Below are 17,484 nucleotides of genomic sequence, written 5' to 3'. Positions count from 1 at the left end.
TTGTAGCTTTTATTTTTTGTAAATTAAATACTGTCATTCAATTTTCACTGTCCCTGAAACTTAATTCCACAAACAACGTGTTTACTTAGCTCGTTGTAATATAAAACCATTTTAACAGAATTAATTTTTACTAAATGAACACTGAAATCACTAAACCGGTTTCTACCGACCCATGTTTAGAACCAAACAGGCAAACCACGGATATTTCGTGTTTTTAAGTGTATTTGTGTTGCCCATCCCCCATCTCACTTGTAGCAGTCTTGTCCCGTTGTGAACGTTAGCACTCAGCACAAATACCAGAGAGGAGACGTGCTGGAGGTCTCGTTTGCCCCGCACCCACCCTTTCAGTGTGACAAAGAAACACATTCCTCTTCAAATTCCGTTTAAATGTACCTTTATTAACCCTATTTTATCGGAATTGACTCACAGGAGTGTTTAAGTACAGCAAAAGAGGTATATCAAATCAAAAACATTTGACATTGGCTCTAATTTGTCATGATGTGCCATTGTTTTAAACTTGTAAGTTACTTCTTGACCTCAGAAAAATCTGGATTGTTTTCGTATAACTTTAAATCCGGGTTAAACCAGAACATTCTGGTAATTCTTCGAGTTGGATCATTTTAAACCAAGAAATGTCACACGCATGCGCATTATGGCACTGCAGTAAAAAAGAAAAGAAGGTCCATGCTCCGAAACCGGTTTGAGCCGGATTGAAAGAGGGGGTTTTAGATCCATGTTGTATTCCTCCGCACTGCGCTTCTGACGTAACTGTTGCTGTTTGAAAAGTGCATTTGTGATGAATCACGCTGCGTTTTGGGCAGCTGTGACCGACCGTTGGTTTCTACAATATAGAAACGGAAAAATCATTTGGTGGGGGAATTCCTTTTATATAATTTCTCAACTTCCCATATCATCTACTTGTAATTTTGGGGAACGTTTGCGCTCTAATTCGACTTCATTCTGTCCTACATGATGTGGCTTTTAAACAGGCATTTAATCTACCGTGCATCATACAATCATTACATGTTGTTTTTGATTGCACACATATTGTTTCTTTTAAATGAAAATAACATATTCATATATCTTGATCTAAAATCAGACAAAACTCTTTGTGAGAGGAACTATTTTTTAATCACTCGGCGGAAGGAGCTGCCACTGACCGCATCACTGAGGTCTATAAATACCATGCCAACAACAAAGCTCGTCACAACGGGGTGAGACGCACAGGAAGGCAGGGAGGTTTCGTTGAGCTGGTGATGTGACTTTGTATTATTCTGTTTGACTTTTTCGACGATAATTTAGAGGAATTGTTCTTTGTTAACTTTTTGCGCCTTTAAATTCATGCGTTGTTACAGTTGACTATGTCAAGGCTTTCTTCTAATAAGTTTACCTTCAGCGTACAGCAGTAGCATCGAAAGATTACCTAACATTTTAAAGTTCTTTAAAAAAAAAAAGATATATTCGACCTTATATTCGTCCCAACGAGACGATAGACTATAAAATACAGTTTAGTATGACATAATTTATAGTGCTCAGTTTAACGTTACAACTAAGTTAGCAAAGGTTTAACCAGCTGACTAAGAGCCTGAACAAGGGTCAATGAACATGTTATCTTATTCTATTAGCAATCTATTGTTTCAACTAGGTTTTTCTGAAGTAACTTAACATATATACAGTTTTATATAATAAGAGTATATATTGATTATTTTACTAACGTTACTAGCTTAATCTTTTACCAGCTATAAAGACAATGTTATTCTATTAAGCTAGTTTAAAATATTTTTGTTTCAACGGGTTTTTCTGAAGAGACGTGACTTAGGATTTTTTTTTAATTTTCATTCACGACTTCATAACGTCCTAACAAAATGGCGGTCGCGTCAACGATCAAGTTATGATAGTGAGGGCTAGCATATCTACAAGAAGACTAACGTTACAGTACTTTTTTTTTGTATATCTACAAACCATAAAAAAAGACAATCGGACATTTTTCCCCTAGTTTTATTTATTTTTTAAGCCTTAAAAACAGAAGCCCTCTCTTTGTTGCCTTTTTAGGAAGATATAACTGAACGTTGAGTTCATAGTTTGAAAGACATCAACCACGATTATAGAAGCCTTTTTTTGTTCTCGAAGAAGAATTCTACATGAGTATTTCGACCGTCAATTCATAAGCCCAGAAGCATTTGTTTAATCAGCTACGATGACGCACATTTGAATGTTTGAACGCCTTATGGACTGAGTCACGTGTTGCGTAACAGCTGTGAAATTGGAGCTTAGTATGTTTTTCATGAAATCTTGAAATACCAAAAATATCAGCAGAAGACCGAAGTACCGAGGGAAGGAGAAATGGACTGAGTTTAATTTATCCAGTAACGACCTAGCTCTTAGATGACTACGGATGGAAGAAAAGATCTACATCAGAGGCCAGGACCAGAGAGAATCAGGACCAGATGTCGAGCCAGGCAGGACACAGGAGGGAATCAGAGGGCACAGAGCAGGGAGAAGAGCAGCAACAGCAGTTTCCAGAAGGGGGAGCCAGATCTACAAGGCAGAATAGCGTACCACGTTGGCCACCAGGGGGAGCTCAGCTGGTCTAGATCAGAGCAAGCCAAAGATGGGTGTCCCAACAGCAGCAGAGAAAGAAAGAGGGCTCACAAGCAGAGTATCAGGGGTCGTCTTCATAGAAAAGTCACGAGGGCATTTGGTTTGTATGGGTAGAGGTATCCTGTGTAATTATGAAAAGTCATAATTTCAGTAGTTTGCATTCCAGAACACTTTTGCTCGCGAAGTTCTGTTCTTTCCTTTTCAGGCGTGGTGAGTGACTGTTTGAAATTCCGATGTTTCATCTTTCCTGTTGTTGGCCAAGTCTGATGAATGCCGTTAGTGTGCTGTGGAGATGACCGTCCTTAATCGACCACGCCTCCGCTTCGTTTCGGCTGTAGGGCTGTGGAAAAGTCGTCTCCATATCCGCTTAAATCCATTAGGTCTGTCCTGAGAAGCAATCCACGTATGAAGGGCTTTTCGGAGTTGAAGTTACCCTGCGTCCCTAAACGACACCACTACCTCTACTGCCACACCCGCTGCGTCAGTCCGACATATGATGCCAGGGCAGCTGCGTATTGCCTGCCGGTAAAATTTTTGACGAGTTCATGCATGAATTTTAATGATAAATTGGAGCAACAGTTCCTAATTTAAAAAACATAAAAAATGCGTTTTTGTAAAATTAAATGCGCTATTGTAAAAGTATTGACATAGATTTTGCAAATGCAGTTTCTGAATAGTTATGTGATGTTATTGCAGTGTTCTTGGGGTTGGGGAGGGGCACAAATGCGTTTCTCGAGTTCTCTCTCCCACAGGCCCTGGTCACATTAGAGGCGATAGAACCAAAAGGGATCCCAGGATGTTGTGTGGACCCTTTTAGAGTCAAATTGTTGACTGGTCTGTAACGATTCTTATAAAGCTTCAAGGAAAGCCTCTGCTTTGATGGGATTTAGGAAGGTACCTCATTGGATTTGTATTAAATCTTGTTTGGATATATGAACCATATACTTTCATCAGTTTTTCCAGTATTGAATGTCTGGGATTGTCACGGGGCGGGAGGGGTGTGGGTCGTTAACCCAAATCTTTTCCTAGACTTTGCAGCTTGTGAAAGCGGCTTTATTAAGGGTGGCTTGAAATAGCGCTCTGTATGGGGAAAGGAACCACCAGTGTGTCTGCCAGGGGATGAGTGGCCCAGTTACAAGCCTTCCATGGCACCTATACCAACGTTTACATCTTGGGTAACGCGGCATGGGATCAAACGCTTTCATTTATTTAACACACATCATGGCACTCTTGTCTCTTTATTGAATGGTATATCGATATTGGTTGTATGTATGAATACTGTCTATGGGGTTTGAATCTGGGGGGATTGCTTAATTTTGACTCTTACAGATTGAAACAAACCCTCAAAGAACAAAGCTGGTGGTCCAACCAATATCTGCTCCCCTCCCCCACTTAAGGAGCAAAGCTACTTCAATAGAGGCCAAGGCGCTTTTAACGTTTTCTAATGGCAAGTAATTGGATATTCATGTAAATGGCATTCATTTGCTTTTGTCTGTCATTGTATTGTACTTGAATACAATTTGATGGCTAAGTGTCTAAGCAGTAATTGTATTAGTTGCTTATTTTTTGGTTAATTTTTGTATTTTGAAGAGTGGGGATGTGTGTAGGCTTTCTTTTCCTCCCCCCTTTGCATTTTTCAGTGTGCAGTGTCCCTGAATGCTTTCCACTGAAGATGTCATCCTAACATTGTATGTAAAGATTTGCTTTCGCATCAATCAACTTCAGCCTCTTTTGGTCACGTAAGGTCACTAAGCAAGCCCATTTGTTCCTAACCTTTTTCCATTAATAGTGTGTTACAATTGTAAGATCTGTGGTCGAGCTCATTTTACAAGTTAGCTTTGTAATTTGTATGTAAGTGTACATTCTGTACTGTTCCCATTTTCAGTTAATAAATGCATAGCCTGTTGTGATTGAAATTTTGGTATGCATTTTGTTTCTTGGGGTATGTGTGGGGCTTGGGTATTTCTTTATGCTTTTCCAGGTATGAGTGTAAAGCTTGGCGCTTTTTGTAGAGCTTGGATGCCAGGGCTTGAAGTCAACTCTGTTCAAGGTGGAGAGGCAGATCAGTCCAGTCCCTCAGCTTGATCAGGCCAAGGAGGAAAGGCAAATTTTACTAATTTAACTTGAGGAGATATGCTTTATGCATTAAATTGTAGTCTCTTTGGCTATAAGCCTATACTTTTGATATGAATCTTGCAGACATTGGGCTGTTTTGTGAAGGGTGGGCGTAGGGGTCTTTGTTTTTGCCATTTTTGGTCTTGCAGAATCTTACAAAGCCTCGTGAAGAATGCCACCTATCAGAAGAAGTTATGACCCGAAATCACCTGGTTCCACTGAACGCTTCGACAGGCAGGACAGTTCGTTGTGCTACCATACATTTTAAGCTACTTTTAAAATGTTTAATTACCTAGCCACAACTCTGTGCAACTGTGCAGGGTGAAAAAGTTGCTTTACAAATGTATAGCAATAGTCGTCTTTCCAACTGTTGCACAACTGTGCTCCAGACTCCAAATTTAGAGTGGCTGGGAATAGCTGCGCAACTGTGCAGCTTTATTTGGCATTTCCTGTACAGCCGTAAATTACCTGGAGAAGATGTTTGGGGTGGGAAGGGCTATGCAATTTTCTCTCTCTTCTGCAGAAATTACTTCAGCCAGCTGTGTGGTGAAAGTTACATGATGTCGCCCTGTGGAATCTAGTTACCAGGTGTCTGAATAATTAAACTTGATTGTAGAAACCTCATGCAACAACTTTTTGTAAGCTTCAGTAACCTCAATCACCAATGCTTTAGAAGCTACACTCTTTTTTTTTTTTATGCTTCATGCCCTTAAAGTTTCTTTTACATCTCTTAACTCCTTAGTTGAGTCATGCAATTGGTGTGGTGGAAGTGTTTGTGTGTAGAAGCTCTTTGTTTCAGATTGCCCGTTTGTCCCCCTGCCTTCTCAACTGCATCTGAATGCAAGGCTGTCTGTGAGCAGTAACCCCGGTGAATGTCTTCACTTGAGTGAATGGCGATCCGAATCCCCCTTCTGTGCGATTGAGCTTTGTCCAAACCTCGGAAGCCCTTCATCGAAGTCCTTCTGTGTGTCTGCGCGCCTTTCCTGTTTTCCCCCCCCCTCCAATTCTTCATTTTCTTAGGTCAATTTCACATAGGGAGCAAAATTGTCTTGTCTTCTGGGAGAGCCCTAACCGCCTGATGAAACACTGGGACATCCAGTCGCTCTGATCAACCTCATATTCGTCATGTTTTGCTGCTAATTGCGCATCCCTCTGCTGCTATCTGCTGAGTTAAGTACACATAGTTGATCTTAATCCTGTGTATGGGCAGAACAAGCACTCACTTTTTTTTAAAATATGCATGCACGACTTAACACTTGCACTAAAAATTTCAATCAAATCCAATGTCAGTGTTTGGAGTTTGGGAGGGGTGGGGAGGCAACACTTTCTCTCTTTTCAGGTATGCTGTTGTGATTCTTCTAAAATTGAGACTGAGCCGTAACATGGGAGTGGATGGATGTGCTTGCGTCAAAGCAATTGAGTAACCAGTTTTTGCATTGGTTTATACATTTATTTAAATTGCTTTTGGTAAGGGAGGGAGGGGGGTGTGGGTTTGTAAACTTTTTGCTCTTTTTCATTGCAGCTGTAAACTTGCTAATTCTTTACTCTGAAGAATTGGGTGTAAAGCGTCTGGCTGGAGATAAGTTTAAAGACGTGCACTTTTGCCTTAAAAGATTATAAAAAATTGTTCGGGGAGTCTTGGGGGGGAACGGAAAACCGAGCATCTGTCTAGTTACAGGAATGGTGATTTACAAAGGCACCGATTTGTTCTGGCCGTGTTGGTGGGATTTCGAGACCTGGACCATTGTTTGGTGGTAATTTATATTTGTATTACATTGGTTATGACGGGGGGGTGGGGGGCTCTAAACTCTTCTCTTTGTGTTTCAGCTTTTAAAATAGGAACGAGTCACACCTGAATGCAAGTGCAGCCTTGTTCAAGACCTCACTGGTCAGATTTGATCTTCCAAGTAGAAGCATATTAAAATTGATTTTTGTATTGAGGACAAAATGACTACATAATATCATGGCATTTTGGATGTTTTGAAGAGTTTATCTGGGGATTTGGGAGGGAAACCTGCAGTCTTTTGTGTAGTTTCAGGCTAAAGAAGAAGAGCCGTTCGAGTATTGTAGAGCAGCAGGTTTGAGGTTTTTCTTTTCCTGGGGAACAATCTTAGGATTGTTCCTTCAGGTTTTGCTTTTTTAACCTCATAAGAAAAAAAGCAAAAGACCCCGGTGGAGGCACTCCTGATTCTCAGGACGGGGTTCAATTCCCTGCGGCGTCTTTGCTTTCTAACCTCTGCTCAAACGATACTTTTTAGTGTAGATAATGTGTAGTTTTAGTTCATTTAGTTTGGTTTTCTTGTGTTGATTTTGCTACTCTAAAATCTAAATATTTTATTTTTAAAATAAATATTTAATAACTTGTAAGCCTTGTGAAATAAAGAATATTGCTAATGGCCTAATGTATTGAGTCCTTCAATTTTGTACATCCAAGTTCATGATCGGTACTCAAATCAATGCTTCCTAATGTTTAATTTATACTGTAGATAACTAAGTTGCAATATGGGATTTCTGAAATGCTGTTATACAATGTTGACCAACGACTACTAGAATAACTGATGTACCAATTTTCTGTCATACTCATTTTACAAACAAGTAATCATCACTTCAGTGAGCTCATTGATTCTGCCTTGAATTGTAACATTGTTTAAATACTTTTTTTTTAGCTAACTGATTTGTATATGGACATTTCTGAAATGCATATCTTAGACAGTTACCTCTGATAACATTACTAAATTGTATTGTGGACTCTTTGTGCATTTTCTCTAAAGCTGCTTTGAAATTGTGTATTGTGAAAAGCGCTATACAAATAAATGTGAATTGAATACGGTCAATGTACTCCTACAGACTAAGTATGTAACTGAAAGGGGTTTTCTCCCAACAGATCACAGCAACACTGTTTTACAGTGTCCTTGTTACATTAGTCTAGAAATAACTACAAGTTATGCATACTTATTACATGCAACTAATCCTAAACCAACCCCTATTTCTCTTAACCTTATAATTACTGGTACGTACACTGTAACATGGATACCTGGAAATAAAGTGTAACCTACTGGTAATTCACCACAATTAATTTATCATTTTGACCTGATTGTTACAAATGGTCCACTGCATTGATTTTATCACATTGCTGAAATCTCAACTGATACTCCATCTGTGTCTGGTTTCAATAAATATTTTAACAAATGCATAGTATGACTTCGTATTTATTTTTTGATGACACATTTTCTTTATCCCTTTTCATCCAATGACATTTTTTGTAATGTATAAGGTAATGTATAATAGTATTAAGCCAAATATTGTACAAAATTGTATTAAAAATAGACATTTTTTTAATGGGAACACATTTAAACTTGATTAAGTTGCATCTTGTCTGAATGTTCCAGTATGGTTTTGTTCAGTTTTACCCAATAGCCATTGCAAAAAATATGATCTATGAATGTTAGTGTGTGGAGGACATAATTGACAAATATTATTCGAAAGTAAAGTATTCCAATTTAAGAGAAAACAAAAATTGCTAGAGAAAACACTGTTGGGTGACTCTTGGCTCAAATAACATTATAAAGCCCCGGTTTCACCTGGATTATCTTAACTTTAATGGAATTCATGCCAACATAACTATTTATAATATCTAGAACAAGATAATAACGTCACTAAGGATGCATTTACAAAACAAGTGTTGAATTCGTAACCGCATACTAGTATATTGCTCTTAATAGTATGCTAGCTTGCGGTTCCGAACTCAGCACACACGGCTCAGGAGGATTCAGGGTCACGTGACATTTGTTTGGCGGATTCTCGAGATTCTCTCGGTTGTCGGAACAGTTGCGCCCTCTATTGGTTTGCTGTCCGTCTTACAGCAACACCGTGTGCTGGACTGACGGTGAAGGATGTGGTCCTTTTTTGCACGGGATCCTATCAAAGACTTCAACTATGACATTTTACCAGAAACCCAAGAAAAGTCAGGCATATGGACCCTTAGTCGGGGAAAGCGCAAGGTAAAATTACTTGACATTAATATAAAGCATATAGTGTCGCAGTAGGCCGCTGAATCCTTGGTCTAAAGTTTAGCTATATCCCGCTCAGCATTACGCATGAGCGAATAAAACAGCAAAGGCGAAGTAGCACCTCAAAAACACATTTCACTTCTTTGTAAGCTTGTATGTTTTCATCTTCATGGCTCAATATCCTTTGGGCTCATATGGATTAGATAATAAGACTATTAAATACAGAAAAATTGGTTTATTTTGTCATCCTTTCAACAGAGTACGTAACATTGCTGTGGCCACGTCAACAGAAAATTGCTGTTACATTAAATAGCTGTAATATTATTATGGTACTAAGCACAATGATGTGCGTTAATTTATTTATGTGATACCTTATTTGTATCGATAATTACACTGCCATCACATGTATAATGATGTATGATAGCAATAAAAGCTGCACTGTTAGTGTTAACTGTACACGTGTCCTGACATGGCATATTAATATCTGTATCTGATCACCATTAACAGAATTACTGGCATATTATATTAATAAATGTGTTAGATTTATTTAGATTTAAGGCTTTATTAGTGGCTTGGTTTATTTAAAGACAAGTCAATCAGGACATCCTGGTTGTGCAAATTTTCCTAAATTGCACTGTTCTTCTTTGCAGTATACAGATGAGTTGTAACTTAACCTAACTTGTATCCCCTATTTATTCCAGACCACTGGTGAGCTGGTGTCAGTCTTCGTGTATGAGGTTTCACAGGGAACGGAGGAGCAGACTCAGCTTGCCAAAGCGGCTTTCAAACGCACCAAAACTCTCAGACATCCCAACATCTTGTCCTACGTAGATGGGTTGGAGGTAAGGACCTTGTATGGATGAAATGAAGTTTATCAGTGTGATTGTGAATCATAGGAAGGTTGTTCTCTTCAAACAATGCCTCATCTTTTCTTGTGCTCTCATTTCATCTTGATTATTCAGGTTGAGGTGAGCTTTTTGTGAATGTAACCCCTTATCAATAACCGACTCTTATTTAAAGAAATAATCCCCAAATAAAATATTTAGAATCATTTTAGACATAATTTTAGACACTTTATATTAGTGGGAGACAAACTTTTTACGTTCTAGATTTATCCTAATTGTAATTGAAAAGGCATTTTTATTACAACTCTTTATTAAAACTGTTTTTTCCTGTTGGACATCAGACCGAGAAAAGCTTGTACATCGTCACAGAGCCAGTGACCCCTCTGGCTGCACACTTGAAGGTCCAGGCGGAGAAGACTGGTGCGAGTGATTTAGAGGTGTCATGGGGCCTTCATCAAATTGTGGTTAGTTTTGAAGTAAATACACTGGCTAAAAATCTTTCATTTATTAGTTCAGTTGTACAGTTTGCTGTCACTCCTTTCCCATCAGAAAGCGCTGAGCTTCTTGGTGAACGACTGCCATCTCAACCATAATAACTTGGGCATGTGGGCCGTCTTTGTGGACCGTGCTGGTGAATGGAAGCTTGGAGGGTTGGATCATGTGAGCTCGGACCAGGGAGACTCCATAACCTTACCGCCACCTAAAGTGATCAACCCTGACATGGAGAGATATGATCCCCCAGAGAGCCCTGGCAGTGGTGGAGAAAAATGGTAACTTGTTTTCTAGTTCTCTTTATTCATTTTCGGCCCAACTATTCCCTGTAGGCTATTTACATTTTCTGAATGCAGAAGATTTTCTGACTTGACTTCAAAGACTTTAATTCAATTCAAATTGAATTAAAATGTATTTGTATAGCGCTTTTCACAATACATATTGTTTCAAAGCAGCTTTACAGAAAATGCATTTCAGAAATGTACATAGAAAAAATAGTCAGTTAATCATGTAATCTTTAGATACACAAAGACAGTGCACTCATATTACTTTGAATGGGAGAAAGTGCAGCACGTGATGTGAGACACGTGAATTGGCTGGTCCAGCCTAAATTATAATTTTTTTGTCATGATTCAAGCTTTTAGAAACAAAATTTATGAGGCAGTAGTTGTCAGATTTAATTGGAGAATGTGAGTCTTGTTCATTGTCCTTGAAAACAGGCACCATTTTGCGCAAGTTGGCAAGAGTACAAATAGAAATGGATCGCATTTAATTGATGTGTATATAAAATGTACATTCTGGTGTTTGTTTTATGAGCTTCTACATTTATCATATTCACATTGTTGCACATGGGTATTCAAAAGAGAACACATTTTCCCCTTTGTAATGAGTTTAATTTTGATAGAACTGTTGCAATTAATTTATTTTGGCGTCCAATTGAGTGTTAATAATTCCGTGTTTAATTTTTCAGTTGCAATTTTTTTAAACGGATCTTCTAGTAAAAAAAAGTCAAATTCACTCGGTATTACTTGATGTATTCTACCAATTCCTTCAATTACAATTGAGTACAATTAACTGTTTTAGGCACTGAAACAGTCCAGTACTTTATAGTCAAACTTATTTTTTATGTTTGAATAATGAAGATTTCTGTGGCACCCTAGACTGGTACTGGACCTAAAATGTTCAGGGAAAAATGCATTTGTAATCAGCCATAGCTCATTGTTGTGCATTTCTTTATGATCTCAGGACAGGGGATGTGTGGCGTCTCGGTTGTCTCATTTGGGAAGTATTTAATGGAACTTTACCACGTGCCTCCTCGTTACGATCTCTGGGCAAGGTACCAGATCAATTTTGATTAGTGTTAACTGCAATATTATAACTTTGTTTAGTAGTTTTTATTATGACAAACAGATTAAAAGCTATGTATCCTCAGAGTCTTTTAAACCCCCTTGTTTACCCCTCACAGATTCCAAAGCAGTTAGTGCCGCATTACTGTGAGTTAGTGGGTGCAAACCCAAAGATTCGTCCCAACCCTGCTCGGTTCCTACTGAACTGTAGATCTCCTGGAGGCTTTATGAACAACAGCTTTGTGGAGAGCTGTCTGTTTCTGGAAGAGATACAGGTATTTAAATCTGTTGTGTATACAGCTTACTCTGGGGGCCTGTATTGTGTTGCATTGCACTGTTGCTCAAAAGGTTTGGGTTGGTAAGATTTTTTATCTTTTTGAAAGACGTGTCTTGTGCTCACCAAAACTGAAAATACATTAGTATTGTAAAATGTTATCACAGTTAAAAATAATTGTATTTTATTTTAAAATGTAATTTATTTCTGTGATGGCAAAGCTGAATTTTCAGCATCATTACTTCCTTCAGAAATCATTCTAATATGCTCATTTGGTGCTTATTACGGTATTATGAGTATTATTATCAATGTTGAAATTGGTTGTACTGCTTCATAATTTTGTGGAAACTGATAATTTTTTAGGATTCTTTGATGAATAGAAAGTTCAAAAGAACAGCATTTATTTAAAATCAAAATCTTTTGCAACATTATAAATGTTTACTGACACTCTTGATAAATTTAATGCATTCCTGCTGAATAAACTATTTAATTTCTTTAAGAAAATCTTACTGACCCCAGACTTTTTTTGTGATATTTTACTCTTTGTATCGGACTACTTTTCTGTTTTTCTGTGTATTGCTTTGCTTTGTTTTATGTATTTTCATTAATACTTTAAAATTGTTAATATATATTTAGGTCAGATAAGTCACCTAAATGTTTGTTTCTTTGTTTGTTTGTGTGTGTGTGTTCATGTAGATTAAAGAACCTGCAGAGAAGCAGCAGTTTTTCCAGGACCTGAGTGAGAATCTTGATTCTTTCCCTGAAGATTTCTGTAAACATAAAGTGCTGCCTCAACTCCTGACAGCCTTTGAGTTTGGGAATGCTGGCGCTGTAGTTCTTACACCACTATTTAAGGTGAATTTTTTGGTATTGCATTGACTCTTACCCATGTTGTACATTGTAAAGAGATGGTTAGCATCCTAACGGGCGATAAACAGCAAGTTCCTTTAATACCGTTATAGCGATATTTTGTTTGTGGTAGGTAGGAAAGTATTTGTCAGCTGAGGAGTACCAGCAGAAAATCATCCCAGTCATAGTGAAGATGTTCTCTTCTACTGACCGTGCCATGAGGATACGATTACTACAGCAGGTATACACGACTTCAATGCTTTTTGTAGATTTTATAGTTTCTACATTAGTTTAGTCATCCCAACTCTCTGACTGAATTCTTGTTTTGTGTGTCTTTTTTGTCTCTCCTTTTATCAGATGGAGCAGTTTATTCAGTATTTGAATGAAGCAGCAGTTAACACTCAGATTTTTCCACACGTGGTTCATGGTTTCACAGACACAAACCCTGCCATTCGAGAGCAGACTGTAAAGGTATTTGTATGCTCTATCTTATCTCCAGTGTTTTGACACTCAGTCAGTGTAATTGATAGTGGCATACATTTACATTTATGCATTTAAATGCATTCAAATGGATCTATCTAAAGCAACTTATTTTTCATTCAAGCTTATGCGTTTCCTGGGAATTGAACCCATGTCCTTGGCATTACTAGGGCCATGCTTATTAGTCTTTAATATGTTTTTTAATGACTTTTCTTTTAATTTTTCTCGTTCCTATAGTCCATGCTTCTGTTGGCCCCTAAACTGAGCGAGACCAATTTAAATCAAGAGTTGATGCGTCACTTTGCACGACTGCAAGCCCGGGACGATCAGGGCCCCATCCGCTGCAACACCACTGTTTGCCTGGGCAAAATTGCCCCCTACCTCAATGCTGGGGTAACTTCAACTAACAACCCATAATCTTCTATTTGTTCAGGCATATTTTTTTCTCTAAATGACAATCTTGCGTTGTTTTTCCTTTCCTTTCTCAGATGCGCCAGCGTGTATTAATCTCTGCATTCTCACGGGCAGCTAAAGATCCATTTCCTGCCTCTCGTGCAGCAGGCGTGCTAGGATTCGCTGCCACCCATCAGTACTATAGTGTGGCTGAAAGCTCCAATCGTATCCTGCCCACACTGTGCACTCTGACTGTGGATCCAGACAAAAACGTCAGAGATCAGGTAAAGAAAAATGCACGGCATGAGTTGAGCTACACAATGACACAGTATCTATTTATATGTTCTGTGGTTTGGGTGTTTAATCCATCAGTTTTGAAAATTACAATTTTTTTTGTCCTGTAGGTATTCAAAGCCATAAAAAGTTTCCTCAGTAAGCTGGAGACGGTTTCTGAAGACCCTTCTAAACTAACTGAAATAGGTATAGCATGTGTTGTCCCTTATATTAAAAGGATTGTTCACTAAAATGTTTATTTTCAGTTATCTCAAATGATGTAATGTTCAATTGCAGAGAAGGATGTGTCTGCGTCAGCGCAGACAGGAGGCTCAGCTGCTACATGGGCAGGATGGGCGGTAACAGGTGTCTCATCTCTCACCTCCAAACTCATCCGAAATGCTCCGGCTGGTTCGGAAGCAGCGCCTGCTGAAAACAGCACATCATCTCTACCTACTGCTGGACCAGTAACCACAAATAATGAAAACAAAGGTGTGCAACAAGAAAAAAAACTTTAGGGGCTTTCGCACTGGATAGTTCTAGGAACTTATTTCTAGGAACTAACCACCAGGGTGGTTACTCGTGAACTAATGGTTCCCATAGGAACGTTTTCCTGGTTGCATTCAGTTTTTGCCAGTAGGAACTCTGAAGGGATGTAAGCCGCACAAAAAACTTTTATTTTGACAGCGCGGCGGACCTTTATTTTGACGGCGCTGTGAACGCCAGAGCCTAAGCACATAGTGCTCGCATTCTCAGTGTTCAATTAGTTGATGATCTGTCTAACAGTCCTGTCTAATACGTTATTAGATAGAACTGTTATGCATAGAAAGTAGACAGTAATGAAAAGTTAATAGCATATGCCGTGTGGTTGATGTCCAGTGTTGCTAGCTGAGCAGAAATACATAATCATGTTTGGCTTGGTCCCCTAAAAGTTGCGTTGGATTTTCCCCTCAGCATAAAGGTTAAGAGGCCCATCCATCACTGTTTTCCATGTTAGAGTTCGTAGAGTTCGTTTCTGGAGTAAATATATAGGCTATAATCGGTGTGTTTACACAGCCTTTTTAAAAATGGGGGGTGCTGGTGTTTCGCGTGCGTTCGGCCAATCAGCGCACACTAACGTCACGGATAGTTCCTATAGTGCTGATTTAGACCCTACTCTGAAGTAGGAGCTAAATTAATCCTCCAAATAGAAATCGTTCCTAGTTCCTGTGGTGCGAACGCAGCAAAAACCGGGAACATTCGCCAATAGTTCTAGGAACTATGAAAAGGTTCCTCCGGGGCAAAAAACTGTGTTCTCTGAAGCGCATTTCAGAAAAGAGTGACCTAAAATAAAGAATAGATAAAGAAAGTGGAATGAAGATTTTCAAGGAAGTAAATATTGAATAGGGTTTGCATATGTATGCAAAAATTGCATTTTTACAAATTAAAAAACGTTCTCTTTATGCAGAGATATTGAAGTGTGATTTGCAATATTCAGTAATCACTTTTCAATAAGAGATTTTAAAGTACAATTTCAGATTTATAAATGGTTAATTACAGATATTTTATAACCTAGTTTTCAGCCTACCAAACAGCTTTATTCTGCAATCTTAATTTTTTACAAATCAGCCAAATATTAATTTTAAAAAAAGTTTGAGCAGAAATAAACACTTCCTCTTTTCCTTTTAGGCCCAGAAATGAGAGCACAGACTTCCAGTGCATGTAGAATCCAATCAGAGACATCGAATGAGGAAACAGTGGAGCCAGTTGGAGATCGGTGGGATGATGAAGATTGGGGAAGCCTTGAGGTGACTGATGGTTATGCAAAGTCTAGTGTTTTTTCAGTACTTGACCTTTTATACTATAAAAAGTTAGCATACACATGAATACTGAGAATTTTGAATAATTCCTTATCTGTGTGCCTACAGGATCCCGAGAAAGTACAAACAGATCCAGACGATTTGCATTCTGATTGGCCGGCTGTGTCCTCAACACAGAAGAAAAGCAGTGTAGGTGATTTTGCATGCATATCTATTTACATATATGTGTGTGTTTGTGTGTGTGCGCGTGGATTGCAATATAATGCTGACAATTGACTTTAAAAATACTTTTTATTAAAATTTTACTTCACGAATGAAGAAATTATTTATTTTAAGTTATTTATTATCTTTTATACACTTGCTATCTTTTATACACTTGCTATCTTTCCATAGGTGGGTCGGAAGTCCACTGAGGCAGTGAAGAAGCAGAGTTCTGATTGGAGCTCAGGCTGGGATGCCGACGACAGCTGGTCTAATGAGAAAGACGCAGATGGTCAGGGTCAAAGTTCACCTGCTGAAGAGGGCTGGGGTAACGACTGGGATGATGAAGGTGGTCTAGCTGAGAGTTTCACCCCAACACATCAAAAAAAATCCTCAACTGGGGCTCCAAAGAGTGCCAGCATAAGCTCTGCGCAAGAAGGCGTACGATTGGCCAGCGATTATAACTGGGATGGAGCAGAGGGAAAGTCAATAACATCCGATCTGTTCTCCAGTGTGTCACAACGAAGTACTATGGTAAGGCTTTGGTGGAGGAGATATAGGTCATATTTTCACTCATTTTGAATGGCTAAAGGTGGTGGAACTCCATTCAAGATTATAGCTCCAGCCCAGTTTTATCCCTGCAGGTCACTGAAATAAGATTTGTGTTTTTGGTCCACAGAAGTCAGAGGGCTGGGACGCAGAGAGTGCAGGAGACTGGGGAACAGAAGAAAACTGGGAGTCACTGGATGGAGATCAGGGTCAGAGTCATTTTGTTTCGCCAGGTTGAAGCGTATTAAAAAAATTCAGATTCATTCTTGTGGTGTCAGTTAGAGGAAATTGAAAGTAAAGCCCCAATAACCACACTTTCTCTTGGTCCCTCAGGTTTAAGTAAAACAGAATTGGCAAAGAAGAAACGAGAAGAAAGGCGGAAGGAGCTGGAGGCCAAACGGGCAGAGCGCAAGGCAGCAAAGGGTCCTCTCAAACTGGGCGCACGCAAACTGGACTGAGCACTGGAGGTACAGCAGAACATTGACTATTTGAAGATGAAAGGACTGCGAGATTTTAAAGAAACATTCCATGATGTCAGAGAGGAGCCTCACAGCTTTCTGTGTGTTGGGCAACTTTGAAATTCTTTCTGGGGAACAGCTGACACCATAAACTATGATATTCCTTTACTCTCCCCACAGTACTATGATTTTTATATTACACAATATCATAGTTTACTGAGTGTGCATGAACTCACTGCTTTGAGAAGTATTGGGAGTCGAGGGAAATTTGAACAATATAATCCTAGATATCTTTGTATGTATATACACTGATTATACATTAAATAAGGACCGCTTTGCCCTGAATGTGGACTTGGAGGACTTTTGAAAAAAAGAAGATGCAGAGAAACTTAAACATGCTGTTAACTTAATCATGATTCTAGGAGGAACAATGTCATTACTAGCGCATGTATAAACACAGATGCATATTTTCAAAACAAAGAAAGAATTTACAGGAAGAATACACTGCAACTCATGAATGGCATTGTGTTTTTTCTTTCTTTGCCATACGACATGTTATTTCTGGTTTGTGCCTTTTTCATTCCTAGTAGGTGGTACTTTTTATGTTGTAAAATAAACTAATCAACAGATGATTTTGTTTTTAGTAAATGAGACAGTCTGTGAGATCTGGTGCAATATTTTCAGAAGGGGTAATTCATGTACTGTATGAACACACATGTAAAATTCAGCTTCATATTTATGATAATAAAGAGGAACAGTCTGTCTTTGGAGATGTGCTGTACGCAATCTTGTTGCTTAG

At 38.7% G+C, this 17,484-nt stretch overlaps 1 protein-coding gene across 1 annotated transcript; it reads left to right on the top strand.

Moving 5' to 3' along the window:
- Positions 1–8,371: 8,371 nt before the first annotated feature.
- On the top strand, positions 8,372–17,455 carry scyl1 (SCY1-like, kinase-like 1). Its single transcript, XM_079630729.1, has 18 exons — positions 8,372–8,717; positions 9,428–9,568; positions 9,913–10,035; positions 10,121–10,341; positions 11,309–11,399; positions 11,529–11,684; positions 12,380–12,538; positions 12,666–12,773; positions 12,890–13,003; positions 13,250–13,405; positions 13,501–13,689; positions 13,810–13,885; positions 13,976–14,170; positions 15,347–15,465; positions 15,586–15,666; positions 15,871–16,212; positions 16,358–16,436; positions 16,561–17,455. Exons 1-18 carry the CDS (start codon positions 8,610–8,612, stop codon positions 16,683–16,685), a joined length of 2,583 nt encoding a protein of 860 aa, XP_079486855.1. The 5' UTR covers positions 8,372–8,609; the 3' UTR covers positions 16,686–17,455.
- The last annotated feature ends 29 nt before the right edge of the window (positions 17,456–17,484 follow it).

Source organism: Phoxinus phoxinus (genome assembly GCF_949152265.1).
Source record: "Phoxinus phoxinus genome assembly, chromosome: 12".
In the NCBI taxonomy this organism is placed as follows: domain Eukaryota; kingdom Metazoa; phylum Chordata; class Actinopteri; order Cypriniformes; family Leuciscidae; genus Phoxinus; species Phoxinus phoxinus.
This window is presented reverse-complemented; position numbering and strand designations above follow the sequence as displayed.

What these genes read in the sequence shown, in the direction of transcription:
- scyl1 (XM_079630729.1), top strand. Translation starts at nt 8,610, where the DNA reads ATGTGGTCCTTTTTTGCACGGGATCCTATCAAAGACTTCAACTATGAC. An exon ending in CCTACGTAGATGGGTTGGAG is followed by an intron (nt 9,569 to 9,912) that starts GTAAGGACCTTG and finishes GTTGGACATCAG; the next exon opens with ACCGAGAAAAGCTTGTACAT. An exon ending in TGTCACAACGAAGTACTATG is followed by an intron (nt 16,213 to 16,357) that starts GTAAGGCTTTGG and finishes TTTGGTCCACAG; the next exon opens with AAGTCAGAGGGCTGGGACGC.